At 37.2% G+C, this 25,849-nt stretch overlaps 11 protein-coding genes across 11 annotated transcripts; 5 read left to right on the top strand and 6 right to left on the bottom strand.

Moving 5' to 3' along the window:
• Positions 1-14: 14 nt before the first annotated feature.
• SOCG_04258 (DUF2009 protein) lies at positions 15-1,904 on the bottom strand. The gene is made up of 3 exons (XM_013165100.1): positions 1,582-1,904; positions 361-1,540; positions 15-277 (listed from the first exon to the last, which is right to left on the bottom strand). Exons 1-3 carry the CDS (start codon positions 1,752-1,754, stop codon positions 158-160), a joined length of 1,473 nt encoding a protein of 490 aa, XP_013020554.1. The 5' UTR covers positions 1,755-1,904; the 3' UTR covers positions 15-157.
• A 113-nt stretch (positions 1,905-2,017) lies between these two features.
• Positions 2,018-4,540, bottom strand: SOCG_04259 (scaffold protein Scd2). Its single transcript, XM_013165101.1, has 2 exons — positions 3,992-4,540; positions 2,018-3,922 (listed from the first exon to the last, which is right to left on the bottom strand). Exons 1-2 carry the CDS (start codon positions 3,998-4,000, stop codon positions 2,330-2,332), a joined length of 1,602 nt encoding a protein of 533 aa, XP_013020555.1. The 5' UTR covers positions 4,001-4,540; the 3' UTR covers positions 2,018-2,329.
• Positions 4,541-5,359: 819 nt separating this feature from the next.
• On the bottom strand, positions 5,360-5,718 carry SOCG_04260 (uncharacterized protein; the record flags this gene model as incomplete). The annotated part of the gene is made up of 2 exons (XM_013165102.1): positions 5,360-5,515; positions 5,692-5,718. The coding sequence occupies 2 exons, from the start codon at positions 5,716-5,718 to the stop codon at positions 5,360-5,362; spliced, it is 183 nt and encodes a 60-aa protein (XP_013020556.1).
• Positions 5,719-6,174: 456 nt separating this feature from the next.
• SOCG_04261 (mRNA cleavage and polyadenylation specificity factor complex subunit) lies at positions 6,175-7,957 on the top strand. Its single transcript, XM_013165103.1, has 2 exons — positions 6,175-6,407; positions 6,537-7,957. Exons 1-2 carry the CDS (start codon positions 6,333-6,335, stop codon positions 7,833-7,835), a joined length of 1,374 nt encoding a protein of 457 aa, XP_013020557.1. The 5' UTR covers positions 6,175-6,332; the 3' UTR covers positions 7,836-7,957.
• On the bottom strand, positions 7,942-9,496 carry SOCG_04262 (protein phosphatase type 2A). The gene is made up of 3 exons (XM_013165104.1): positions 9,062-9,496; positions 8,919-8,989; positions 7,942-8,835 (listed from the first exon to the last, which is right to left on the bottom strand). The coding sequence occupies exons 1-3, from the start codon at positions 9,220-9,222 to the stop codon at positions 8,147-8,149; spliced, it is 921 nt and encodes a 306-aa protein (XP_013020558.1). The 5' UTR covers positions 9,223-9,496; the 3' UTR covers positions 7,942-8,146.
• A 902-nt stretch (positions 9,497-10,398) lies between these two features.
• SOCG_04263 (karyopherin Kap14) lies at positions 10,399-14,196 on the top strand. The gene is made up of 9 exons (XM_013165105.1): positions 10,399-10,495; positions 10,541-10,711; positions 10,778-10,836; positions 10,884-13,043; positions 13,082-13,251; positions 13,296-13,414; positions 13,460-13,633; positions 13,675-13,754; positions 13,807-14,196. Exons 2-9 carry the CDS (start codon positions 10,606-10,608, stop codon positions 13,918-13,920), a joined length of 2,982 nt encoding a protein of 993 aa, XP_013020559.1. The 5' UTR covers positions 10,399-10,495; positions 10,541-10,605; the 3' UTR covers positions 13,921-14,196.
• SOCG_04264 (uncharacterized protein) lies at positions 14,078-15,219 on the bottom strand. The gene is made up of 3 exons (XM_013165106.1): positions 15,083-15,219; positions 14,937-15,025; positions 14,078-14,773 (listed from the first exon to the last, which is right to left on the bottom strand). Exons 1-3 carry the CDS (start codon positions 15,138-15,140, stop codon positions 14,504-14,506), a joined length of 417 nt encoding a protein of 138 aa, XP_013020560.1. The 5' UTR covers positions 15,141-15,219; the 3' UTR covers positions 14,078-14,503.
• A 796-nt stretch (positions 15,220-16,015) lies between these two features.
• On the top strand, positions 16,016-19,413 carry SOCG_04265 (AGC/PKC protein kinase Pck1). Its single transcript, XM_013165107.1, has 2 exons — positions 16,016-18,816; positions 18,858-19,413. The coding sequence occupies exons 1-2, from the start codon at positions 16,093-16,095 to the stop codon at positions 19,128-19,130; spliced, it is 2,997 nt and encodes a 998-aa protein (XP_013020561.1). The 5' UTR covers positions 16,016-16,092; the 3' UTR covers positions 19,131-19,413.
• Positions 19,414-19,743: 330 nt separating this feature from the next.
• SOCG_04266 (histone acetyltransferase Mst2) lies at positions 19,744-20,964 on the top strand (the record flags this gene model as incomplete). Its single annotated transcript, XM_013165108.1, has 1 exon — positions 19,744-20,964. One exon carries the CDS (start codon positions 19,744-19,746, stop codon positions 20,962-20,964), a length of 1,221 nt encoding a protein of 406 aa, XP_013020562.1.
• A 52-nt stretch (positions 20,965-21,016) lies between these two features.
• Positions 21,017-22,858, bottom strand: SOCG_04267 (uncharacterized protein; the record flags this gene model as incomplete). Its single annotated transcript, XM_013165109.1, has 1 exon — positions 21,017-22,858. One exon carries the CDS (start codon positions 22,856-22,858, stop codon positions 21,017-21,019), a length of 1,842 nt encoding a protein of 613 aa, XP_013020563.1.
• A 923-nt stretch (positions 22,859-23,781) lies between these two features.
• SOCG_04268 (mannosyltransferase) lies at positions 23,782-25,817 on the top strand. The gene has a single exon (XM_013165110.1). The coding sequence runs from the start codon at positions 24,515-24,517 to the stop codon at positions 25,592-25,594; it is 1,080 nt and encodes a 359-aa protein (XP_013020564.1). The 5' UTR covers positions 23,782-24,514; the 3' UTR covers positions 25,595-25,817.
• The last annotated feature ends 32 nt before the right edge of the window (positions 25,818-25,849 follow it).

The raw sequence follows: 25,849 nt of genomic DNA, 5'->3' as shown, positions 1-25,849 counted from the left end.
TAAAAAATATAAAAACATTTTGTAATTAAGTAGCTCAGCTAATGCATTGAGAGGTAGTTTTTTTTTTTAAAAAAAAATGCATCGTAAAACTAGTAATTTTATTCTGGATTCAAGCAAAATTCATATATATATTTTTTTTAGTTTCTAATTTAACATCCTATTCTCCATTAAAGCTCAAAAAACCAGTCATTAATAGTACTCTATAATAATCTTTTGTATGAATACTATTAGCCCAGTTCCAAGCGCTAGTAAGGCGACCGTCAATACAACTGCCAGCCTATATATAGTTAGCATATAATTCAATCATGTGAACTTTTTACAGCTCAAATATAATGTTATGAATCAAAAAAGGATACTTACATCAAACCAGTTGTCCGCACCAGAGCCATCGAAACCAAAGCGCATAAAATCTGTTAACACCATTTTCTTCAAATATTCCTTCCCTCCGAAGGCGGTTTCTATATAGCGAAGTAAAGCCTGATCATGTAAAGAGTCAAGTTCCTCAAAAAACAAAACTAGTGGAGTAAGAATACGCGGTACCTGCATATATTTATCAATAAATAGTAAAGCATTCGGAACTGCCGTATCACCCAAGTGAATTGTCGAATCACCAATCCATGAGCCAGCTTGTCTTTGAGCCCTACTCAAAATACGTTCCATAGCGATTCGAATATTAGGACAGGCCTGTATTCTATGAACTCCTTGATTATTATCGACCAGCTCGTACTGAACATCTGGATTTGTCAACTCCAAATCACTTAGAGCCCATAAAGAGAAGATTTCACCCATAATTAAAAGCCACAAGTTAAGACTTTGTAGTACGTAATGGTACTGCTTATAATGATTGTGCTGTAAACGAGAGCCATTGGCAGCATCAATAGCTAAACTGAATTCATCATCCACGGTATCAGGGGAAAAATTTTGTTTTACCATATCTATCAATTTAGCAACCGGATCACGGTTAAATCGTAAGTAACTATTGCTATCTGCCAAGGAATATAAGCACCAACGAATTTGATCCTTCGTTATGGAAGAGCTCGCGTGTCTTTTAGCAATAGTCTCTACTGAGCGCTCTTTCGTTTTTATATCTTTCTGGATAGCAGATCTTGATCGCCCTCCTGCCACGATCTCTATAGTAGCATTCGTAATATAAGGATCCTCAAGAACCTTCAAGGCTTTTCGATCTTTTAGGTATTCGTAAACAGTCAAAATTGGCTTAAATAAATTGAAACCAAGATTTTCCTGAACTTCTGGGCACATGGAATCCTGAACGAAGTACATTAATTTACCATAAGTACTACCTAATCGATTGGGGTTCAAAACTTTGTACCGACGGCCTATCTCAAATACGTCTTGGAAAAAGCCGGCATATTTTTCAAAATCTTTAGATTCCAATAATTCCTGCCCAGCCTTATAGTCATAAGCTATCATAATTCCTGCCAAAACGGAAGTAATGCCTTTCAATTGCTGGGCAGTTCGTTTAGCTTTTGAAGAGAACCGTAAGGTATCGACGGTATCTGTATAATCACATACATCCAGACTGATCGTCGGTTAGTAAAAAGATTTATCAAATATACATACGCAGCAACCAATAAATGAAGCAGTTTTCGCTCTTGGTATTCTAGCCGTACTGGTATCACTTTACTACGCTGCGACATGAAACAAGGTGCATTTTCAGTAGATTTATGATTGTCCGGCAAACTTTCAGGTAAAATAGATGACAAGTATAGTTCTCGTAATTCCTCTGTATTCATAGTCTACCAAAGCGATTCTATTTTTTAATAAAAACGAATATATGAGCAAGTTTGAATGTTAAATCCAGTTACTTTGAACTCTATTTTTTGTTAACGAGCGTGTATATCTGTTTAAAATGCGATTCCGAGTACTTTGCTCAATTAACGGTCGATAAACTGTAGTGGTATACTTGAAGATGTAAAAGCCATAGTAAGGTACACACACACACACGTACATGCAACTTTCTACTTTCAATTTTACGAGTCTTTATTGCTAAGATAGTGAAAAATTACATGCTTCAAATAATTGTGAAATACCATTAAAAATCTAAAGCAATGGGACTTAAGCGCAATTAATAAGAAATCGTGAAAGAATGGGGAATGTATTAAATAACAACGAAAGGAACCCGAAGAAAAGTACAAAAACGTAGAAAACATGACTCATTTCATCACAATATACAGCCGAATTATTGTAAGAAATAGGAGTAAAAAGAATGCAATAAAAAAAAGGAATGTACGTTCGCAAAACCATCATTAAACAACGCAGCGTATTCCATTAATGATAATGAATAATTCAAAATAAAAAATCAAAAATTCTATCTCTCTGCCACCAATAGAGCGCCAGACTTTTGAGAGAAAGCAATGCGGAGGTCGTCCGCGTTACACATAGGCAAGAATTCATTCTTGGAATCGTCCCTATAGACTAGTTTTTCCCAGTCAAAACCTAATTTTGCTTTCAGTTTTTCGACAAAAGCTTCGTAGGGAGTGTCTGAAGCCATGCGCAAGGCAAATGTTTCATCACCTGAACGAATTTTGACTTTTTGGAAAACTGCTTTATCGTTATGGTTGTTGCTAAGAGCAGGTTTGTCTGGTACAGGAAAGCCTTTCTGTTCTCGTAATTCTGCAAATATAAACGGACGCTGTACGACGCGGGGCATGGAACTGGTAGGATGAGAAGCATCGACGTCGCCATCCAAAGGTAAGAAAAACTTTATGAGATAGTCATTTTCCAATAGGTGAGAAGGAAGTCGGCAAAGTTCTTTTACATACACATCAAGATCCAAGGCTCGTTGAGAAGAAACTAATTCATTCACGTCATCCACAGGACCAGGCATATAAGGAATGATACGGCGTCCTTGACCACGCCCAGCTTCCGTTGGAAAGGAATCTAGGAGTGTCAATTGCAGATAATAGAAGTCTTCGTAATATCGGCAGAGATTTCGATGTCGACCATCACTCATAACTGCACGTACCAAATACCAGAATTGATCATTATGTACGAAGTACGCCTCCACCATTGCAGCGACTACATGGGAATCATGAGACAGAGAAAGACTTTTTTGAGAAGCAGAAGGCATACATTGTTTATCATTCTTCGTAAGTAGAGAACTAGGCTTTGAAGAGCTTATCTGAGAAGTCGAGATGGAAGCACGCGGTGAGCTCTGTACAGCATCAGTTAAAGTACTCTTAGATTCAAATCCGGTGGAAGACACGTTGTCTTCCATTGAGGTATGAAAATTCCCTAAAGGAATGCTGCTTTTCTTATAATCAATGGCAGCCCGTTTCCAATCTTCTACACGTGGAATACAAGAGGTACGCAAAATAGCTTCGCTAATATGTTTAATCACGGCGCCTGTCTTTAAATCTCGTAACTGAATAAAGGTAAGAGGAATTAGACCAGGTCCACCTAGTCTACCAATTGGTTTGGCAACCAACCATTCATGATTAGATCGAGCAATAATGATGATTGTCTCACCAGCTTTAGCATCTAATTCATCGGGTCTTTCGGCTACAAAATCAAACTGAACAACGCCAAACAGAGGCTGAGTAGAAGATTGTAAGTCATTGAGAGAAACCCGTGGAGAATTCGTCGAATTGGTCAAATCTATAAGGGTACCAGTAGATTCACTACCGCTGCTATGTCTCATAGAATTCGCGTTTTTTCCGATTTCCTCAAAATGGGAAACGGGAACATAACCATGGGTACCTGCAGCAGGGTTACAGACTTCGTACCAGCGTTCATCATTTTCACGACCGATGACATGGAAAAAATCACCTTTGGTAAAAGAGATTTCAGAAGCTTTACGAGCTGTATAGTCGTACAAAGCCCGTACAACCTTTCTAGGGGGTTCTATAGAGAATGGATCTTTATCCGAAACGCGACTATGGCTTTTCCAAGAACGTCGAATCTGCAATAAAAGATTAGCTAAAGAGAGAAGAAAAAAAACAAAATTAGAGAGTTCAATTTTTTTGCATACCTTGACCATGAATAGAAGAAAGAAAGCTTTGTATATTTATCCTCAATCAACGAAGGAATTAAAGAAATGATATTACGATTAGAAAAACCACAAGAAGAGGTCGATATTAAAGCACGAGGAATTTGCGAGAATAAAAATATGTGAAAGTATGGAATTAACAATTTGCAGGAGTACCTGATCAAACAAAGGAAAGATAGCAAAAAGAGTGACGAAGGGAAGTTTCTTTGGAGTGATGAAGTGAATGTTGGACGGTATAGAATAAGAAAACAAAAAGTTCAAAATAGAAAAGAAAGAATGTGAAAAGAGCGTAAAACAGGTTCAGTCTCTTTGGGCTAGAACCTCAAAGATTGAACTAGCAAATCGTCAGAAAGATGAAAACACTGAAGCGCAAAAGCAATGAAACCCTGCTTTCTTTTTTCTCAACTTCTTCTATGTTTATCCTTTTGTATATTAAATCTATCTAAAATAGCTTGTTTCTTGCTTTTTTTGACAACAAAAGGGTAAACGAAGGAGAAAAAAAAAGGCGACGCGTGTTGAGGGAAATGGTCATAATCCCAAAAAACAAAGGTGTAACTCTGTTCCATGATGTTACTCTTGAAGTTGTTACTCTACGTTGTTCTTATAGGGTGTGAGCATTGTATGTTATATAATTCTATGATGCTTTAAAGCAATATAATTCACACACAGACGTTTAAAAAAAAACACAAAGATTCAATGATGGGAGCAAAATAAATAAACAAACCATTCGTAGATATATTAGCTTCGCGTTATATAATCCTTGCTCTTCCTATATCCACTCACGGTTGAATGTGTTCGCTAAATAAAACTTTACGATCGAGTAGCAACAGGTAACCTGTTTCAAGGGACGCGCATTTGTTTACGCTCGCAAACAATAAGGAATGGTAACCGGACAGACGACGTTTAGTTTTCAAGCAGGAAGAGGCTTAACAGCACAGGAAACAATTCCAATACAAATAGTGGAATCAAAGTGTAGAAAGATCGATCCCATGTTCTAATGGTTGTCGCCGCTTCAAGCTTCTTTCCAAGAGAACACTACGAGTCTTTCTTCCTCCACTTTCTTACTCTCTTATTACTATGAACATGATAGTCAATTTCACTCACTACTTTTTACCTTTTTGCTTTCCTTTAGGAGTACTACAACTCTACTGGAATCGCAACAACTACACATGAAAAACAATTAGAAAATAGTCATGTTGTTATCATTCATGATTAGTGTAACACTCGCACGTTTCTGGAGACAATAATGTTGCATCCAAACGGTATGAAACATACAGAGCATCCACTATAGCTATAATCGTTGCAAAGCTAATTCGTAGCATTTCATCTCACATACGCGCGTATGGAGATTTAAACAGATTTCGGTTGTACATCATTACTTTCCGCATTTACAAGAGTCGCAGGTGCACTTGCTTTCACCACTCTTGCAACCGCAATTACCTTTGCAGGATTCGCAGGAGCACTGCTTTTGGCAAGTGCAGGGTTGTCCGCTGGCACATCCGCAATCTTTCTTGTCCATGATTTAAAAATTCAGAATATCTTTTGCTTAATTAGTAAGTACTTCTTAAAACCCTTTCTAGAATAATCATACCTTAATGCTTTGTAAAGAAAAGTAGTCTGGTGGAGAATAAATGCGGATGAGCGCTCTCTTTTATACCTTTTCTTTTTGTTTTATTTCATACCAAAGGGGGTGGCGATTTACAGTTCATGATCTTAACAAAACAAATAGATCTGCAAGTTGTTATGTCAAAAGGAAGATCTACCGCTTGGCCAAGATCCTGCAGTTTTAGTCCTTTCCATCACATATTCACTTTTTCTTTTACAAAACAAATCTCAAAGGAATTAAACTAAGGCCGAACTATTAGTCGCCTTACTGTAAAACATGGGTTTATTTATTTTTCGACGCGTATTTCCCTTAGGGATAGCATAAGGATCTGCAGCTCCAAGCAGATGACTCCCAAACCCAAACACAAACATTGCGTAATGTAACGCGGCGTTATCTAATCTCGCCACTCTATGCAAAGAAGAATTACCGAAATGGAACATTCCGTAATGCTTCATCTGAAAGTGACGTTAGTACACTGTGATAAAGGCAACATAGTGAAAAGTATCACTGTAGTATAGTTTTTTGTGATTGCCGGGTACGTTGCGTAAATCAGTATAACAAACGAGCTTCTTGGAAAATGTGCAGTAGGAATAAGGAGAGTTTTCGGTTTCACTATTTCCGTTGTTGATACCTTGCAGCGTGTCTCGTCTCGATTGTTTCTTGGTTTTGGTGTTTTCTTATTCTGTAGCGGTCTATGGCTGCAATACAATAAAGAAAATGACGAAAAAAATTGATGTTCCCAAAGGATGTGAATGGCGGTTTGAAGTTGAAGAACCAGGGATCCAAATCAGGGTACGTGTTAATCAACATCGTTTTCAAGAACTTTTAGATGGCGAACTTCCTTTTTGTGCATTGCCATTTCAAGAAGCGTCTCTTGATTCTTTTCCAACTTTTGTTTCTGAACTAACTTTTCTTGTATAGCTTGCGACTGGCAATGCCGAGTATTTTGGTACAGAACTCGCTCTGGGCCCTCCTTACAATTTCGAGCAAGTCAAAGGAGCCATTTTTACTTGGCAGGGTTGTACTCTGGAAGTGGAAGGGGAACCTTCCGTAGAGTATGTAGCTGAAGAAACCCCTATGTGTACATATTTAAATCTGCATTTTGCTTTGGAAAATTTACGGAAAAAGGCTGAGGAGAATGCTTCAATGGATCCTTCAATTTCGGGTCCTAGAGTCTGTCTTATCGGACCCAAAAGCTCTGGGAAAACCAGTGTTTTAAAGATTTTAGAATCATACGCACTTAAGCAATCTCGACACCCCATTTGCGTCGACTTGGACCCCAGTCAGCCCATGGTTGCTCTGCCAGGCTCAATATCCGCTTTTCACAATGCCACTATTCTGGACATTCAAGAGGCGACTGGCTTTGGTACCAGTATGTCTACTGGTCCCACTCACATCCTTGCTAAGTCTCCTCTGGTTTATAACTATGGATTAGATAGCCCTCTTGACAACCCCAAACTCTACAAGTCTTGTTGTTCTCGACTAGCGCTTGCTGTAAACTCTCGAATGACCCAAAGCGTGGATGCATCCGTCTCTGGATGTCTAGTCGACACTTGTTCCTTACAAGAAAACAATGAGCGCTACCAAGATACTCTTCACTCTATTATTACTGATTTTCGTATCAACATCGTCCTCGTATTAGGTTCGGAGCGATTGTACAGCACTATGAAACGTAATTACAATAATGCTTCCTGGCTTTCTGTTGTTAAGCTCCCATCAAGTGGCGGGTGCATTGAAAGAGAACCTGAATGGATTACAAGATGGCAGTCTAGATGCTTAAAACAATACTTTTACGGAGATGAACGAATGCCTCTCTCTCCACTTTCCATTATTGTCGATTCCACCCAATTAGTAGTTTATCGCGTGTTAGAAGCATCCGAAAGTGGGCCAAAGTCTTCAGTTCTTCCCATAGGTTTTGAAGAAGAATCTGGTCAATCTGACGATAAGGGCAATTATATGTCTTTAGCTCTTAGTGGAAAGGGTCAGTACTTAGAAAGGATCACAACTGAAGCAATGACGATTTTACAAAACTCGATTTTGGCCATTTCAAGTGTAAGTGAAGACGAAAATGAAACCGCGATTATTGATTCCTGCATACTCGGTTACGTTTTTGTCACCGATGTGGACGATGTAAAAAACCGAATGACCCTTCTTTCCCCTGTACCAGATCGACTTCCAAGTAATGCTTTAATTATGGGAACGTGTAAATGGCAAGAGTAAAGGGACTTATTCTTCTTGTCTACTAGTTTTCCATGTCTCGTTCTTTAGTTATGCCAACAGTTTTGAGGTTACTTATTATATAAGAATCAAAATTTATAATTTATAAATTGATGTGATAATTACAAAGACATCAAAAAAAAAAAAAACAATTATTAGTAAAAGTAAGAGATTATTGGTTATTCGGTGAAAGAAAGGAATGATAATGTAGCGGTAAGTAAATGAAAGTAATCCTATTATACAATTCACGGTAAATTTTTAAGCCCCTTTGCTATACGGCAGTAAAAAGCTCCAATTCTACAAAAACAGTAAACCTAGAGAAAATATTCTGTTGCTTTCGCTGTTGGTTCAACGTACGGGTTCTCTTGGTTCGGGGCCGCATCGAAGACATTAAAAAACCTAGATTTGTCGGTATCAATTTGAAGGATACTAGCTAAATTAGCACAACGGTAGCAGTAATTAGGAGCTGACCAAACAGTTGATAGCTTCTTTTCAAATAGTATCTGATATCCTTCGCTACACAATTGATGAGCTCGCAAAATATGATCCATATTATTTTCGTGAAGAAACTTGGAAACAATTACTTCTCCAAATGAATATCCTGCACCCCTGGGAGATAAAGAGAACTCTTGGATACTTGGATCTGGGTCAGACCATACCAAATCAGCCATAGCTCCTTCATGAGGAAACTCTCGAAAGCGATCAAGTACAACAATTTGATCAATGTGTTGGATGCTTGGTGAAAGCCCTCCGTGAACACAAAAAATACTATCGTCGATAGTAGCTGCAAGAGTCAAGAAATCAAATATGTCTGTGATTTGCTTCCAAACATTGGCAGATCCATATTTTCTAAGGCATTCAGAGTAAAATCCATACGTTTGCGTAATACCTCTGGATTCATGATTACCTCTAAGCAGGGTGATTCTTTTTGGGTATCTGAGTTTCAAACACAAAAGCAGAGTGATTGTTTCTACACTATAATATCCACGATCAACATAGTCGCCTGTAAAACATTAGCAAAAGACGAAGAAAGGTTGGATCATTTTTTATGCATCCACCAGGATGTTCATCTAAGGAAATACATACCCAGGAATATATAATTGGTGAACGGGCAAGGACCTCCAATACGAAATATCTCTAACAAATCCTCGAATTGGCTTTATAATGAGTTAGTAGTCGTTTTCGGATGAGTACAGCTAAACTAAATTCAGTTCCCAGAAACCACATACCCATGAATGTCCCCAACTACAGTGATCGGAGTACAAAGACGTACAACGTTACTTTCTTGTATTAATACTTCCTTCGCCAAGCTACAAAGGTACGCAATAACCGGTTCCGCAATAATTTGCTTGTTATAAAGCCTCTCCAGTATTTGGTCCAAATTAAGCATTTCAAATTAGGAAGCTGTAAATTATGACCCTTAAATTTAGCATTAAAATAATAAATGTGAAAAAAGTTGACGGTACACGATGTTCCGGCTATAAAGCAAAGAAGGCGGTTAAAGGTATTCAAATCCACAAAAAATAATAACGTTAACTAAACTTAGACAATTCATATATTACATGTAAATATTCGCATCAGATGCAAATATCTGAATTGCTTTAGCATGCGGACGGCAGGATGTATAAACAGATGCCAAGTAACGTTGCTACTCTATGTAGAAGATAGTTCACTAAACTACAAGTAAAACCAAAAACTATTTGTAAATTATAACAAGCAAGTATATTATTAATTATTAATTATTAAACCGTTACATTTTCAAGTGTTCCTAAGTTTGCAGTTTACAAGAGTAGTAAAATCGTATTACACCAAGAAAAAAGGAACGCGTCAATATAATGTCTTAGCAAAGATTTGATTCTACGCAGTTCTTTTATTTGGCATTCCTTTAAAGTATACCAAATTGCTAAAGCCATAAAATGGAAACTACATATACGAACTTATCGAAAGAGTTAAATTTGTATTCGCACATAATAAAGCTACGTAAGTGGTAATCAGAAAAAGAAAAAGAAAAAGAGAACCATAAACAGGGAACTTCGAGAATCAATATTACTGAAATTAGTAATCGTCTTTAAGACTGTTTGGTCTCTATAGAATGCTAAAATTCTTCTGAAGAATGCGTCCGAGCAGACTGCTAAATCTTTTTCCAACGTTCTAACAGGAAATCACTGGGAGAATCCATGATTATATTATACTAATTCCCAGTTAATGAACGATTAATTGAAAATGAAAAAAAGCCTGAAGGGGCAATGGCCCTAACTTATGATGTTGTGAAACGCAAGCGTCCTTCTATCTATGTCGTATAGTAAGCGCTGTGGGTAACATCCATAATGATATTCATAAGAAATAATACATGAAGCTAGCATGACAAGTCCTCTGCCTTCCATTCACTAGGTTACACAATAGATGATTACTTACAAATAACGAGTATGGAGTTCAATACAGATGAAACAAAACGCGCCCTTTTATCTTCATAAACAGGAATATAATTACCTCTTGAAATATACTCCATTGAAGCGTGAAACAATGCCCTTAGTTTCATCCTGCATGTAAACAAAAACGAACTGTTACTTAATATGCAAGCGTTACCCAGTAGGACATAGAAGAAACGCGTTGATATTTCTACCAAATAAATAATCAAGCTTCGATCCAGCTTGTATTATTCGGTTAGTTTATTCATACTTTTTATTCACTTTTACTAACATATATAGGCTACTTCGACTCGTAGTTCAATTATCTAGGTAGCTAAGTTGCAACTAGGTTAGCGCCTACGAAAATGGCAGAAAGTAATATAAAAAAAGCTCTTGAGTTAGCTCAGTATCCGGAAACAAATGTTCGTTTACAAGCAGAACTTGAATTGAAAAAATTCGAATCTTTGCCTGGTATGAAGTTCAGTATAAGGAGTTCCTAAAACTACTGAAAGATCAGACTCTAACAGTTACATTCAGAATTTCCCCTGTATTTGACAAATATTGCAGCCTCTGCGGCTCCATTCCCCTTGCGATTGGTATGTAATTGTGTAATAGTCAATACTAGATATTAACGAATGTAAAGGGATCATTGATTTATTTGCAGCGTTTTATTACTCACCATTGGTCTCCTCTTTTTGAACAGTTCAAAGAAGGACCTATACCCGATGAGAATGTTAAGCGTGCTGTAAGAGAGACGCTTCTTCGTCAGTTGATTTCGTTGGAAAATCACCAGCTAAATAAGGCGGTTGCTTATGCAGTATCTTTGATTGCCAATGTCGATTTCCCCGACGAATGGCCTGAAGTTTTTCCCTGTGTTTTGCAGTTGCTCAAATCGGACAACGAGGGTTCTATCAATGCCGCCCTTGACGTGTTGTGTGAGTTAATTGATGAATCGATGATGGAGGAACAGTTTTTCATTATATCTCCTCCCCTTTCTGAAACTTTGTATCAACTCGTTTTACCGATTCCTCCTAATGATTCTTTGAGACAGGTGCAAGCCCGTGCGATAGGATTGTTTCGTTCATGTTTAGAGTTACTGGAAATGTACAAAGAAACCCGTTCTGAGCCTGTCCGCGTTTTTATTGATCAATTGTTGCCTCCATGGATGGATATGTTTATCCAGAAACTGCAATGGCCTCTTTTTCAAGGTAATGAACTCTTGGGTGACTCCACAGGTACATTTTGCATAATGGGAGAGATTGCATTATCCTTATCAAAACTTAGAGAGTTGTTTCCATCAAAATTATCGACATATGTTGTAAGGCTAGTGGATTTAATATGGGATATCCTTCAAAAACTGCTCCCAGTTTATCTCAAGGATGTGGTTTTTGACATTCCTACAGATGAAAACGTTTTTGGTATTAAGTATCCATTGCGTTACTTAATTGAATTACTTCAATTTGTCGGTGTAGCTTTACAAAACAAATCTGTTCAGACTCTGTTCTTAGCCACCAATGTTTCTTCTTCTTCTCTCCCTCCCTGTATTTCTATTTTGGTCCAATATGCTCAGCTTTCTAAAAGCCAGGTTGAAATCTACGAAAACGACGTTAACGAGTATATAATCAATGAAACTAATTATGACTCCTTTGTTGATACAGTTCGTGGGGCCGCTGTCAATGTGCTTTCTTCTTTTGAACAGCACACAAATTTAAAACTCCAGCAGCAGATTCGGGAATTAGCTGCTGCATACGTATCAGAAAATGACATAAATTGGGTTGATCAGGAAGCTTTATTATACACGTGCTGTTCTATCGATGCCGCTTCAGATGATACTTACGACGAGTACTTGGAGCCGGTCTACAAAGCCATATCTGTTCGAATACAAACTTCTAATGTCCCAGAAATACTGATGGCTGGTTTTTTTAATTTTGTTGGATATTTTTCAGAAAGTACTCCGTTAGCCATTGAATTTTTCCAGGTATTTTTGAACTGCATTTCAAACGCAGATCAATCAGATTTGGTGAAATATGCTGCTGTTAAGGGTATTGAGAGGTTGTGTTCAGTCAGTCAAGTAAAACCATCGTCTTCGGTACAACCTGCTGTCTTAAAAGTTCTTAGAGACTTTGTGCCAAACAGCTCTGACGAATCGCTTGTTCTTCTTGTTGAAGCAATCACGGCCTTAACTCGATTGGACTGTCAAAAGGCTGCGGAACCAGATAGTTCATTCATTCCCGTATTATTCAATCTTATAGCTAATAATCCTTCTGATCCTTATCTTTCTGGACTAATCGAAGATACATTTGAGGACATTACTAGCGAGGCTGCTAGTTATGAAAGTGTATGTGAAACTACTATGCCGGAACTTTTACAAGTTCTAAGTCACCCGGATCCCAACTTAGTAAATGTTGGCTGCACTCTTCTTTCCTCTTTAATTCGTGCGGGTCCTTCTCCTCTTCCTGCTGGCTTTATAAACTACGTTTTGCCTCCTATCTACCAAATTACAGAGACGCATAACGATGATCTGGAGTTGCTTCAACTTTCACAGGAAATCATAAGAGAGTTGCTTCGTAAAGATTGCCCTCAGGTATTAAGTTCAGAAATATCGGGAGCAAGCGGACTTCAGTATATTCTTTATATACTGCAGAAGCTCTTATTGAGTAAGTCCGATGACTCTTCATGCTTTCTTGTTGGCACTATTCTATTGGAACTTCTCGAACATGCAAATCAGGCTTTAGATCTGCAACCAGTTTTGCTTTCCTGTTTACAGAGAGCGGTTGTTGCTGAACAACCTCGTTTCATTCAGGTATAATGATTTGTATTTAATATTTCTAACGAATGCAGAGCATAATTTACGTCTTTTCTAAAATGATAAACAAAAACGTTGAAGCCGTTCTGAACTTTTTGAGTGGCTCTACTCTAGATGATAAGGGAACATCTGCGTTAGAAGCATTGATGCAGGTTTGGTGTGATAATTATGTTTACTTCAGTAACTTTAAAAACTTATCTGTTATGTATGGTATTCTCATATGTTAATTCTGCTAATCGATAATCTTAGTTGTATCGCCATGACGAATATTTACAAAGCAGAGACAAGTATTCTGGACACAATTCATGTGAAAGGTGATATTATATCACAATCTGATAGAATTGTTACACGTTCACAAGCTCGTTTGCGTATGGTTTTGCATGACCGCATACATTGCTAACGATTAATATTAGATCCAAATCAGTATACCTTCATCAACGTTCGAGAAAAATTGATAAAACTTTTGGTGGATGAATATATTTCACTTTCTAGAGAATCTATCGTTGAAGAAATTTCCAACGACGAGGGTGATGATTGGGATGACGGCCCGTCAAATGTAGAAGAAGATATTGGTTTATCTGCTGATGGTAGGTTTTTTATATTTTTAACATGTATTAACAGACCTTAGAAATAAACGAACTTGCTAAAGACGAATATCCGTCCATTAGATCGTCAGCTGAAGCAGAGGATGATACTGCAGACTTACAGGTAAGTGATGATAGTGCATTAAAAGGACAAAGCTTAACTAACGACTTAATAGTTCCATCTGCTTGATTTTTTCAAAACTGTAATGTCAACCAATCTTAACAACTTTAATGTTCATGCTTCAAGGCTTACAGCAGAACAGCAAGCTGCTTTGGTAAACATTAAATAGGTTTCTGGGTTATAAATAAAACGAAGGATATAATTATTCTTGTTTCCAAAGTACATATATGTGTAGTTGTTTTTGATTTTCGATAATCGTTGCTGTACTTGAGATTGACTTTCTTGAATTACAAACAATTAGTTCAACAGAGTAGAACACTACAAAATTTTCATAAAGATAACAGACTTCATTGAAAAGTTTAGCAACTATAGATATACAATCGAAGGAAAAAAGACCTCCTCGCAAGGAAAGGAAAATAAAAGTTAATAGTGAATGGCTTCATCAAAACAAAAGACATAAACAACACAAAGATAGAACAAAGAAACAAGTATTGTACAAGTAAGAGAGCTCTCGGAATATTTTACAATGTTCGTAAAAAGCGATGTTTTGCAAATGTGTTCGTGTTATAGGGATAGGAAAGACAAAACATTAAAGAAAAGCGGTACACAGACAGGTATACGCATTTTCGCATTAGCTGCATAAATGAAAAATCGATAAATACGAGGGTAAATGCAATGAGTAATTGTACAAAGAGCTATTAAGAATAGAATCATCAAGAATGCAAAAATACAAAAGTTGTTCCAAGAACCTCTTACCAGTAGGGTTTTGAACGAGAATTTGCTGCGGGACCTGTCAAAACTGCGGGAGCACGAGTTACCGGATCAATAATTGGGATACTCGAAGACTTTTTCTGACGGCTGCTTGGGTTATGCTGCAATGATGAGGGGGCATATTGCATCCCGGCATAGTTTCCGGTTTGAATAGTCGGTATAGCATTAGGGTACATATTAGGAGTCATTGGAGATAAAGATGGAGAACTGTTCGTCGGGGACAGTCCAGTCATATGGTATATGGCGGACAACTACACAAGCATGTTAATACGTAAACCTTTATGAATGAATCCTTTCTAAGGATGGATTAGAAGCAAAACCAAGAAACACGAAATAATATCTCTGGAAGGGAAGAGACCCAACCAATTCCAAGTCATAAATGCTTAATCCATTACCGTTCCCAAATCAGCATACTTCTTCGTCGGATAAAGCAGGACAGAATTCTAAATCATCCTCAATATCAAAGGTTCTGGCTTTTTCAAAAGACGAGCGAAATTCATGCACTAATAAGCCGTTCATTAGTATAGCCCTCTGACAACATGCTCATGTACTCGACATACATTGATAACCAGGAGAAGTATTCTGATAAAAGTTGTATGGCTTGTAGAAATAGGTCATAATGATACACTTTTTAAACAAAGACTAAAAATATACTTCAATGTGGGTTGTTGGTAGAAGACTACATCTTAGGGTTATTGCCATTCGTAAAGATAAATTTATTACAATATCATCTTATGGTCTCAATTGTAACCTCGTAGCTGGATTATTGGAGTCAATTGTTATCTCAAACTGTACTGTATTTTTACAAACAAAAACAATGGAAAGTCAAGAAAAGCAGGGTATGAAATAATTGTTTTTTTTTTATAGTGCAGCCATATAGATTATTGGATCTAAGTTTTTATCAAAATTACAAGACCATTGTGGTGCTCATAATTATAATACCCTTTTGTTATTGTTTATTCGTTTTGTTGAATCATATAAATAAACATTCCAGATGACCCTAAATCCGAAAATAAAACATATATAATTTCAATAAAATATGCTTATGAACTAGGAACCATGTTTGTTTATTGAAAGCTTGCTATAAAGCTATAAACTTGCTAGTCTTTAGTTTTGCAAGTACTTGAATCAGTCGTTCTCATAGTGCTGCCGCTTTACAGATCACAGTACTTTAAAACAAGGGTTTACTGTATATTCATTTCTAAAAAAAAAAAAAAAACTGAACAAGGGTTGTAACATTTGAGACATCTATTAAATAACTGCGTTACAGGCTACACCTTGTAAATAAAATCAAATGAAATTTCCTACAAAATTTCAAAACAATTTTTTAATCAAATTCTATACAACTTACATCTAATATCGTCTAGAATCTTGATTTTTCTTGTGAATTTTTGGGTTGTTTATATTAATGTAAACAAACAGGGTTGCTAGCCAACTGCCCTGCGCCTCACTATACTGCCTTTGATAATCGAGCAGTTGAGACACTTCACTTGTTTACATATCAACGCCATTGCATACCCAAGAATTACTTAGACAAAAACCCTTTAAAGGGAACATTTTCAATGAGAAAATGGTGCTTCGAAAAAATGCTATTCATGATGCTTATAAGAAGATTGAGCGAGAGGAGTCGCTCATCATGGGAGCTAAGGCAATGGTAGCATCGACGAAGAATCCGGAAGTAAAGAAAAGATTGGAAACAAATATTGCTGTATCAGAAAATAATATCACTTATCTACAAGAAAGAATCCAAGCTTTGAAGCTTGAGCAACATGGGAGAGACGAAGCCCCTTCAGAAGAAAATGATTCTATGCAAAAGCATCCTTCAAAACAACAAGATGGCGATAATCAAATTTTGCATGAAAGCAGAAGCGCCTTCGAGTTACTTAGCTCGGAAAAACCGTTAACTCCACAAAAGATATCTACAATGTTACAGCATTTGCAAATGCGATTATCTATAGAACAACAGTGTGTTTCCGGAATTGAAAAAATCTTACATCTATATTCCAAAGAAAGAAAGGATACCCATGATGTCTCTGTCAAATTACGAGAAGGTAAACAAAAAGTCAATCTGTTAAAGCGATCGATGAAGCGCTATAACGAATTACATATTCCCTTGGATCAACCAATTTCTGGCCAAGAGGATCATTTGTCTCAGGTTGCTTTCCGTGGTCTAGCAAAACCAGTTTCAGGTAGACTTCAACTTACAATCCATTCCGTCCGCAATCTGGAACATACTTCTCTTTTGCAACAAAATTTATCTCCCACATTTTCTTACACCGTATGTTATGTTGACGACACCCAGGTTGCACGCTCAAGAAGCTCTCCCACAGACCAATGGGACGAGTCCTTTACGTTCGACGTTCATCGTGCAAAAGAAGTACAGCTTCTTATTTATGATAAAAAAAAAGAGGCAGATGTTCCTATAGGATTTCTTCTAATTCCAGCGTCTTTAATCGCTGAAGAGGTGCGCCGAAAGAGAAATTTACATGAGATGACCGAAGCTAATTGGAAACCAAGCTTGGCTGATCAAAATGCTTATAACAATGCTTCAACTCGTCCTGGTACTGCTGCTTCTGCTGCAACATATCGTAATTCTCTTTACGATCCTCTTGCTTCTTCACCTGCTTCTGCCCCTTCCTCTTACAAACTTCTATCCCGTACGTGGCTTTCATTAGAACCAGTAGGCCAAATTTGCATTTCCATAACATTCTCAAAGAAATTAACTAGAAGACAATTTCTTGAAACTGGTCTAGGTCGTCAGGGTGCTATTCGCCAGAAGAAGGATGAAGTTTATGCAGGACATCTAGGACACCAATTTGTTCAAAAACAATTTTACCAAATTATGCGTTGTGCTGTTTGTGGAGAGCTATTCTCTTATTCTCCTGGTCTACAATGTGAGAATTGTAGTTTTGTGTGCCACAAGAAATGTTTATACAAAATTCTTGCTGGATGTATTGCATTATCAAATGCAGAAAAAGCAAATTATGGACGCCTAAAATATCAAATTCATCATAGATTTGAACCGTTGACATCGTTAGGAGCTCATTGGTGTGCTCACTGTGGGTTCTTTTTACCTTTGCGACGCAAAGACTGTTTTAGATGTGAAGAATGCAATCTTACATGTCATGGACAATGTGCCCATTTAGTTCCAGATCATTGTGGCATGTCAAACGACCTGAAGAACCAGCTCTTGACCGGGTTAGACGTTAACAATAAATTACCAAAGGAAAAACAGGGGACTAGCAGGCAAGATACTAGGTCTTCATCTGAACAGCTACCGACAATTTCACAAGGTCTTATTGCAGCTACTAAACCAGCTACCAGTATACTGAACGCTTCTCCTGTTGTTGCACCTGAGGAATCGGTCAAAGAAAGGAAAAGTGCAAGTGCTTCCCCTCCTCGTCGCCTGACACCTACACCTACACCACCGACACTTACACTTCCAACACCTACAGCTCCAATTTCCGCACCCCCAACACCTACAACTCCAACACCTACCCCGCCGTCTAGTACTTCGGCAACAACAGAAAGTTCTGTTAAACTTTCGCCTAGCCCTCGCCGTGATAAAAAGAAACGGGTTACTCTGGAAGATTTTACTTTTATCGCTGTTCTTGGTAAAGGTAATTTTGGTAAAGTTATGCTTGCTGAATATAAGCCAACAAAGAAGCACTATGCCGTAAAAGTTTTGAAAAAGGAGTTTATTTTGAAAAATGAAGAACTAGACAGTTTACGTACCGAAAAACATGTTTTTGACGCCGCAAACAAAGAAAAGCATCCGTTTCTTCTGAACATGTTTGCTAGCTTTCAAACTAGTACTCGCGTGTACTTCGTAATGGAGTACATTCAAGGCGGAGATTTAATGGTTCACGTTCAGAGACAACAATTTAGTGTGAAAAGAGCGAGGTTTTACGGCGCGGAGGTCTGTTTAGCTTTAAAATATTTCCATGAAAACGGTATAGCATATCGTGATTTAAAGCTGGATAATATCCTTCTATGCTCCAATGGTCATATCAAAATTGCCGACTATGGTTTATGCAAAGAAAACATGTCTGCTGGTAATACTACCTCAACGTTTTGTGGTACGCCGGAGTTTATGGCACCTGAGATTCTTTTGGAACAACAATACACGAAGAATGTGGATTGGTGGGCGTTTGGTGTTTTAATGTATCAAATGCTGTTAGGTCAATCACCTTTTAAAGGAGAAGATGAAGAAGAAATTTTTGACGCCATTTTGACGGATGAGCCTTTATTTCCTATTAACATGCCGGCAGATGCCGTTTCACTATTACGAGGGGTAAGAACATATTATACGGTGACTTGTTACTAACAATTTAGCTTTTGAATCGTGATCCTGAAAAGCGATTAGGAAGTGGGCCAACTGACGCTCTTGAAATCATGAACCATCCATTCTTTACTACAATTGTTTGGTCCGATCTCTATCATTTGCGGTTTGATCCTGTTTATAAACCTGTGGCAAGCGATATACATGATTTGAACAACTTTGATGAAGAATTCACCAGTGCAGTTCCAAATCTTACGCCAGTAAACACAGTGTTGACAAGGCAACAACAGGAGTGTTTTCGTGGATTTTCTAGTATGGCAGGGTAGACTTTTAGGTCTGATTTATTCTTTTTGTTTTTATTGTCTCTTTTTTTTTTTTACGCATAGGATTTTTGAAGGTTGATAGAGATATCACTCTTCTATCCTCCTCCTTTCTATTTTTCCTGCGTTATTCCATCAATTAATAGACGTATTTAGCTAAATTATTCCTTTTTTCTTTACTTTTATTTTTTTACTAGACGATCAATACGCTTTATATATTAATGATGATTTTTTACGATAAATATTAATCCTTAAGCTTTTATATGCAAAACTAAATCTTTCTTTCTCCAGATCATTGTAGAACTTTCAAAAACCATGAAAAATTTAAAGGACAGATATCTGATATTTACTTTCACACTAAATTTTTAGTCTAGCCTATATGAATGAATTTATCTTTCTATGTTTTCCTGTCATTGTAAGAAATACCGTAAAAGCAGCGTTCTGTAAATGGACCCATCCTCAAATGTTCGTAGTTACCACAATATAAGCATGAAGGTCAAAAATCGGTGATCTTGAAAGTACAACTTCAATACGCAAAAGAGTGAATAAGGTGTTTTGAACCCGAAATTTTTGAAAAATAGAAAGGCATAAACTCTTCATTTACAATTTTGATGCTTCAATGCCAGCAGAGATTGCCGTGTCCCCTACTGATACAAGTAGTCTACTAGTCATTAAATTTGATACCAAATCTGTATACTATGAGAATTACAAAAAGCTTCTATTAGACTTAAAATGCGAAAAAACATTTGTTGGTGTTTTAACTGAAGAAGAAGCGGACACATCCTTAACAGACTTGACACGGACTGATACAGAATTATTCGATAAAGCAAAGAATGTCGTTTCGAGAACTAAAGAAGTAGCACATGCTTTTTCTGATCCTGTTCTTTCTAGCCAACTACATGCTCCACCTCCTCATCCTACGTCGATTCGCAATGTTTACTTTGGTAATTACAGAGTGAAGCCATGGTATACTTCTCCATATCCTGAAGAATATAGCTGCTCGAGGAATCTTTATCTATGTGAGTCTTGTCTCAAATACATGAATAGCGACTACGTTCTTCAGCGGCACAGAATGAAATGCGCTTGGAGGCATCCACCTGGTGACGAAATTTATAGAGATCAGAGCATTTCAGTCTTTGAAGTGGATGGGCAGCGACAGCCTATTTACTGTCAGAACTTGTGTCTACTGGCAAAAATGTTTCTACAATCTAAAATACTTTGTTACGATGTTGAACCCTTTCTCTTTTACATAATGACTGAATACGACGGGACCTGCTGTAAAATTTTAGGATATTTCAGTAAGGAAAAGAGATCAGCTTCAAATTACAATGTGTCTTGCATCTTGACTTTACCAATATATCAGCGAAGGGGTTATGGTGCTTTTCTGATAGAATTCAGTTACTTATTAAGTAAGGCTGAGGGAAAATATGGGTCTCCCGAGAAACCACTGTCTGATTTGGGCTTACTTTCCTACCGTAGTTATTGGAAAAAGCGCGTTGCTGAGACTTTATTAGGTATGAGTTCTACGATGAGCATTGAAAATATAGCTCAAGCAACTTCTATGGTTTGCGATGATGTAATTTCAGCTTTGGAATCATTATCTGTTTTAAAATACGATATGAAAAAGAAAATTTATGTCCTTCACGTTGACAAGATGAAGTTATACAATGTGTGTAAAAAGTGGGATGAAAAACATCCTCAAAGAGTGAATCCAACTTGCTTACGTTGGACTCCCTATATTGGTGAAGCTAAAATATCAGATCTACTTTTACAAGAGAATCTTTTACTTCCTTTAAGCAATTTAAAACACATTAATGAAGGGCTCTGCTCGAATTACTAACATTATAGGCATTAATATGATAACGTTGCATAATTTTAAATCATAAAGTTCATTACCTGTGCTTTATTTGTTGATTATTAGTCATAATATCGTTTAATGCCTCGGAAAGTTCTAGTGAAAACAAATTAATCGTCGAGCTTAAAGAATCGCATCCTGCAACGCAGTTATCAATATTTTCCCTTATTTTCTCCATTTTTCCATCCTCTTCTACAAGATTTTGTACACTTTTCTTCATTGAAGTGTTGAACTGAGATTCCATAGAGTCGTAATAATCCTTATAAGTTGCTTTGTTACTCCAATTCAATTGAGACATTTCCTCCGTCACATCCTTCGGTAGGCTATTTATACTAATTTTGGAATGCACATTGTAAGCTTCTTCAATGATGGAGCCTCGTTGAGCAGGGGTCAATTCGTTCCGGACAGGCGAAGTGTCACTTGAGACTTGATTGTTAGATACAGTGCCTAAATTTGGACGAGCTGAAACAGTAAAGTCTTGTGATTCGGAAGGTTGGAAACTCAAAGATGATAGATTGAAATCACTCGTGTTCGTTGTACTTACTGGTAAACCTTGACGAGATGGATGTTTTGCTGGAATCTGAAGACCAGAAGAGGGAGAATGATTGATTTTTTTGGGAACAGATGCCGGAGTATTCCTCAAAGAACTTTTAGCTGAAATAGAGGGAGCACGAATAGGTGATGATCCTTCTATCGAAGGTAGTTGACTATAAGCTGAATCCAGGTTTGAATGAAAGGGATTTTCATTGAAACCACTTGAATCACTTAAAATCATGTTAGGCTCATCAGATAACAAAACGTTGTGTTCTTTTGAACGACTAGCATAAGGCTTCTCATCCATCAATGACATTGGGTCTTGCGAAAAAAAATCCCTTGATGAAGACGAAGGCGTAGATTTCTTTCTGCTTTGAAATACATCCTTTTTTGTATCAGTATTGAGACTTGCATCTTTGCGCCCTCCCTTTCGCAGGGGGGATTTTGGCGGAAATAATTGAGCTTGCTCCTGTATAAAATTATCTTTATAAGAAGGCCTTTTTATGGGGCTCTTCTCAGAATTAGGCTCTTCTATTTGAGGAAAGGTAGAATCTTGAAGTGAGGTAGTAGACTTACCGGAGATAGAGCTACTAAGCGTTCTTGCATGATGTTTCAGCTTTGTATGAGACATGGGTTTTCTTTCTGAAGTCTGATCATCCTTAATACTTTTTGTATTGGTTGGAAGAGAGCTGGATAGTTCCTCATTTTCATTCGAAGGGAGGTCCGTTTCTAAATTTGTAACAATGGGTCCATCAGAAAAATTGCGTAAATGACCATTTTTAGAAGAAGATGAAGGACTTCGTGCAGCTAAAGTAGTATCTGGTAAAGAATTTCGAACTTTTCCTGTATTAGAAGGCTTTGCTGTTTCTTCTATAAAAGAGTTTCGATAAGCCCAGTCCACTTTCCGACCGTCTGTGGTTAGAACACTCAGAGGTCTACCCATGTAGTACATATATTGTTTTGCAAGTGAGAAAATGAATTTATTTCTTGCAACCGTATCGTTGCTTCTTAGCAGGTGGGGTTTATTAATTGTGAATGTAACATCTCGATCGTCAATAACGGTGATTCCTTGTAACTCAAATAGAGGCCAACTTCTCACAACAGTCATTCCTCCTTTATCACTTGCTTTCAGGCGATGAATGTAGAAGATGTGTGTATGTTCATCATACGAAAGAACAATATATCGAGGCTTCATTTTCGATCCAACAACAGTTACACCGCGTTCTTCCTCAACACCAAGGTAGGAGATAGCTTTCTCATTTCCAGCTTGGTTATCAGCCGACCTGGCGAGGTTTACAGCCTGAATAATTTCTGCTGCGATAGCGTCTCCTGAAAGATCCTCCATTGTAAGATTCGTTTGGAGAAATAACTGAAGTAAATAAATCTAATAGGAAAAAATTATAGAAACACTAGCAAATGTGACGATGATAATGATAATTTACCTCACAAATTTAAGAATCGACTTGACACGAGCAATGATAGAAAGAATTAGCCAAAATAACCACGCATACGAGTCAATGCCTTATCTTCCAATGCTACTGTTCAGTTCTTTTATAAAAAAAGAAAAAAGTTTCCGGCAATGGAAAACGTGGCCCAATTCAGAAAATTGGTAATATGTGTATGAATTAGAAGGTCCTAGGCCCAAGAGACAGGAAAGTACAGAATTGTCTCAGGAAGCCTCATAACATACAATAGTTGAAGATTTTAAATGAAATAATTATTGTTAAAATAATAAATAATTTTTATTTGACTGAGCTTAATTATCTTATGGTTACGCAAACCCAACGTACAATTTCAAGGAATTCAAGAAGTCCATGAGCAGGGAAAAGTTTTAAATTGGCTAATTTTTTTTTGGATGTGAAAAAGGAGATTGAGACAGTCAATACAGAGGAGATGGATGCATATCTGTTAAGGCAGTAAACTTCATAACAAATACTCAACAGTGATCTTTGAACAGTCCTAAGAACAAGAGTGTAGAATGTATTAGTTATGGTTCTCGTCATCTATAATATGATAATTAGCTACAGTTTGATATGTTTGACTTTACTGGTATATTCATGGATAAACAAAGTATTTTTGGGAACAAGCCATGTTCCGTTGTCAGACTCTACCGATAAGATTTACTATTGATTTAAATAAAAATGAATTCAAGAAAAATTACATCCAAAAAGCGACTATTAAATGTAAGAGAATTTACTATTTATTAATGCAGCGCAAGAAAACAACGACAAGGTAACAGTGTTACTGTGGCTTCCAGTTGTAGGAGCAAGAAGCACAGGACACCTACCATCAGCATAACTTCGTAAACTGATGAAGGAACACAAAAAATAACTGTGAAACTTGTTGAGTTATCTTCTTTTCTCAATTATCTCTTTACGACCCTTCGTATCCCCTCTTAGGAAAATCAGACTGCTTTGTGAATAGCAGCTAAACGTGCCAATTGTAAAATAACGCTTTCGGAACTACTTTTTCTTTTTTTTTGATTTTTGTATTACTACTTCCTTATCACTTTTAAAAGGTGAACTGTGATTGCGGCTGCATCATTCTTCAAATTGGTTAAAACGAAGTTAATAAGAAGCTTTTAGCAAGATTGCAAGTGCCTTATTGTGATTAAGTCCGTATTATTACTTCCTTTTTGAAAAAGACCCTTGATTTTGTGTACTAGTTGGTTTGCATCATTATTTACATATTCCAGTCACAGGAAATAGACGAGAAATCAATACGAATATTATTACAGGATTCTTATCTGCAGCTTAGTTAATTTTGCACCCGGCACTTTAACGAAGTTTAGTTTTGTGGTTTTGAGCTTTTACGTACTGTTTCCAGAAATTAGACCTCTTTTGCCGTTTACGAGATTTCCCTAAAGTTTGCCTTCCTATAGAAACCCCCGAAATTTATTTTCCGCTTGACTGTTTACTTTTTCTTTTTGCGTTTGAACTTTTAGTACGCCTTATTAATCTCACCATATTCCGGGCATTGCATTAGCATATAATACGCCGTCATGAACAAGCCAGCTGTCATTTTTTTCTCCATTTTGTCCCTGATTATCGTCTTCACGCTCCATCTTTTCTGGGGACCCATCAAATTATTTTTTATAGACTACCGAACAGACATTTTGCAAGCAAGCGACTTGCCAGATGATTTCAGTTATTCTCCCAATCACAATACGACAGAAAGTATTCCTCGTGTAATTCATCAGACTTGGAAAACCGAGGATATTCCAGGGAAGTGGAAGGATGCCCAACAAAGCTGTATTAAGTTGCATCCCAATTATGAATATAAACTTTGGACTGATGAGGCTATGCGAGAATTTGTGAAAGAAAACTATCCCTGGTTTCTTCCACAATACGATGCGTATCCATTTAACATAGAACGCGCTGATGTCGTTCGCTACTTTATTCTATACCATTACGGTGGTATTTATCTAGATTTAGATGTGGGTTGTAACCGGTCGATGAACCCTTTACTGGAGTATCCCGCTTTTGTTCGAAAAACAAGCCCTAGCGGTATTAGCAATAATGTTATTGGAATTAGAAAAAAGCATCCTTTTCTGCTTCAAGTCATTCGCTCTCTACCGTCGTATGCCTTCAATTATCATTTCCCTTACTTGACGGTAATGTATTCAACAGGCCCGCTATTCTTTTCTATTATTTGGAGGGCCTGGCGAAGTCTCCCCATGGCTGAAGCTTGGCACCACATTTCTGTCTTGAACTCTGATTTATATACTGGTTCTAATCACTCGTTTTTTAACATATATGAAGGTTCATCCTGGCATGATAATGATGCCGGGCTTGTCTTTTATTTACTCAGACATTGGTTATTATTGACTATATTAGGCTTCATGTTGTTTTTCTTCATCGTTTTCTTGTTCTTTGGATCTTCTTTAAAGCCTGCTGCTAGAGTCTCTCGATCAAGCAGGAGAGCGTTTGGCAGTCCCTTTTCAAGCAAATCATCATCTCCTTGGAGAAAATTCAAACAATATGTTTCCACCGATGAAAGTAGCGATCAGCAGAATTCTGATGCTATTCCTTTTATGGCTGAGATTGATCTTGAATCTCAAACGAGACCAAAAAGCCGCTAGAGATTTTATTTTGCTACCAATGCCGTTACTGTTGTTATCATTTTGAAACTACTCTTGCATACTTCTTATATTTGTAAACCAACACTTTCGTTTCTCATTCATTTTTAATTTAGTTATCTTTGACATATCTTAATAATAATTATATAAATTGCTCAAAGGTACTTAAAAGTCATAAAGAAAAGCGTTCATTCACTCTACCAATATCTTTAATAAGTAGTTCCCATCTAATTGATCTAATAACGTTGTCCTTTATTG

Source organism: Schizosaccharomyces octosporus (genome assembly GCF_000150505.1).
Source record: "Schizosaccharomyces octosporus yFS286 unplaced genomic scaffold supercont6.3, whole genome shotgun sequence".
NCBI lineage: Eukaryota > Fungi > Ascomycota > Schizosaccharomycetes > Schizosaccharomycetales > Schizosaccharomycetaceae > Schizosaccharomyces > Schizosaccharomyces octosporus.
The sequence above is the reverse complement of the archived record's forward strand: the minus strand, read 5'-3'. Positions and strand labels throughout refer to the sequence as shown.

Bases quoted from the DNA above. Each gene is read 5' to 3' on its own strand.
- SOCG_04258 (XM_013165100.1), bottom strand. From the start codon at position 1,754: ATGAATACAGAGGAATTACGAGAACTATACTTGTCATCTATTTTACCT. The intron at 1,541-1,581 runs GTATGTATATTT...ACCGACGATCAG, and splicing joins CTTCATTTATTGGTTGCTGC to TCTGGATGTATGTGATTATA. The intron at 278-360 runs GTAAGTATCCTT...AACTATATATAG, and splicing joins GTGCGGACAACTGGTTTGAT to GCTGGCAGTTGTATTGACGG.
- SOCG_04261 (XM_013165103.1), top strand. From the start codon at position 6,333: ATGACGAAAAAAATTGATGTTCCCAAAGGATGTGAATGGCGGTTTGAA. The intron at 6,408-6,536 runs GTACGTGTTAAT...TTTCTTGTATAG, and splicing joins AACCAGGGATCCAAATCAGG to CTTGCGACTGGCAATGCCGA.
- SOCG_04262 (XM_013165104.1), bottom strand. From the start codon at position 9,222: ATGCTTAATTTGGACCAAATACTGGAGAGGCTTTATAACAAGCAAATT. The intron at 8,990-9,061 runs GTATGTGGTTTC...CTCATTATAAAG, and splicing joins GTAGTTGGGGACATTCATGG to CCAATTCGAGGATTTGTTAG. The intron at 8,836-8,918 runs GTATGTATTTCC...AATGTTTTACAG, and splicing joins CACCAATTATATATTCCTGG to GCGACTATGTTGATCGTGGA.
- SOCG_04263 (XM_013165105.1), top strand. From the start codon at position 10,606: ATGGCAGAAAGTAATATAAAAAAAGCTCTTGAGTTAGCTCAGTATCCG. The intron at 10,837-10,883 runs GTATGTAATTGT...ACGAATGTAAAG, and splicing joins CTCCATTCCCCTTGCGATTG to GGATCATTGATTTATTTGCA. The intron at 13,252-13,295 runs GTATGGTATTCT...CGATAATCTTAG, and splicing joins TTTAAAAACTTATCTGTTAT to TTGTATCGCCATGACGAATA.
- SOCG_04264 (XM_013165106.1), bottom strand. From the start codon at position 15,140: ATGACCTATTTCTACAAGCCATACAACTTTTATCAGAATACTTCTCCT. The intron at 15,026-15,082 runs GTATGTCGAGTA...ACGGCTTATTAG, and splicing joins TACTTCTCCTGGTTATCAAT to TGCATGAATTTCGCTCGTCT. The intron at 14,774-14,936 runs GTATGCTGATTT...ATGCTTGTGTAG, and splicing joins CTGCTTTATCCGACGAAGAA to TTGTCCGCCATATACCATAT.
- SOCG_04265 (XM_013165107.1), top strand. From the start codon at position 16,093: ATGGTGCTTCGAAAAAATGCTATTCATGATGCTTATAAGAAGATTGAG. The intron at 18,817-18,857 runs GTAAGAACATAT...CTAACAATTTAG, and splicing joins CCGTTTCACTATTACGAGGG to CTTTTGAATCGTGATCCTGA.
- SOCG_04268 (XM_013165110.1), top strand. From the start codon at position 24,515: ATGAACAAGCCAGCTGTCATTTTTTTCTCCATTTTGTCCCTGATTATC.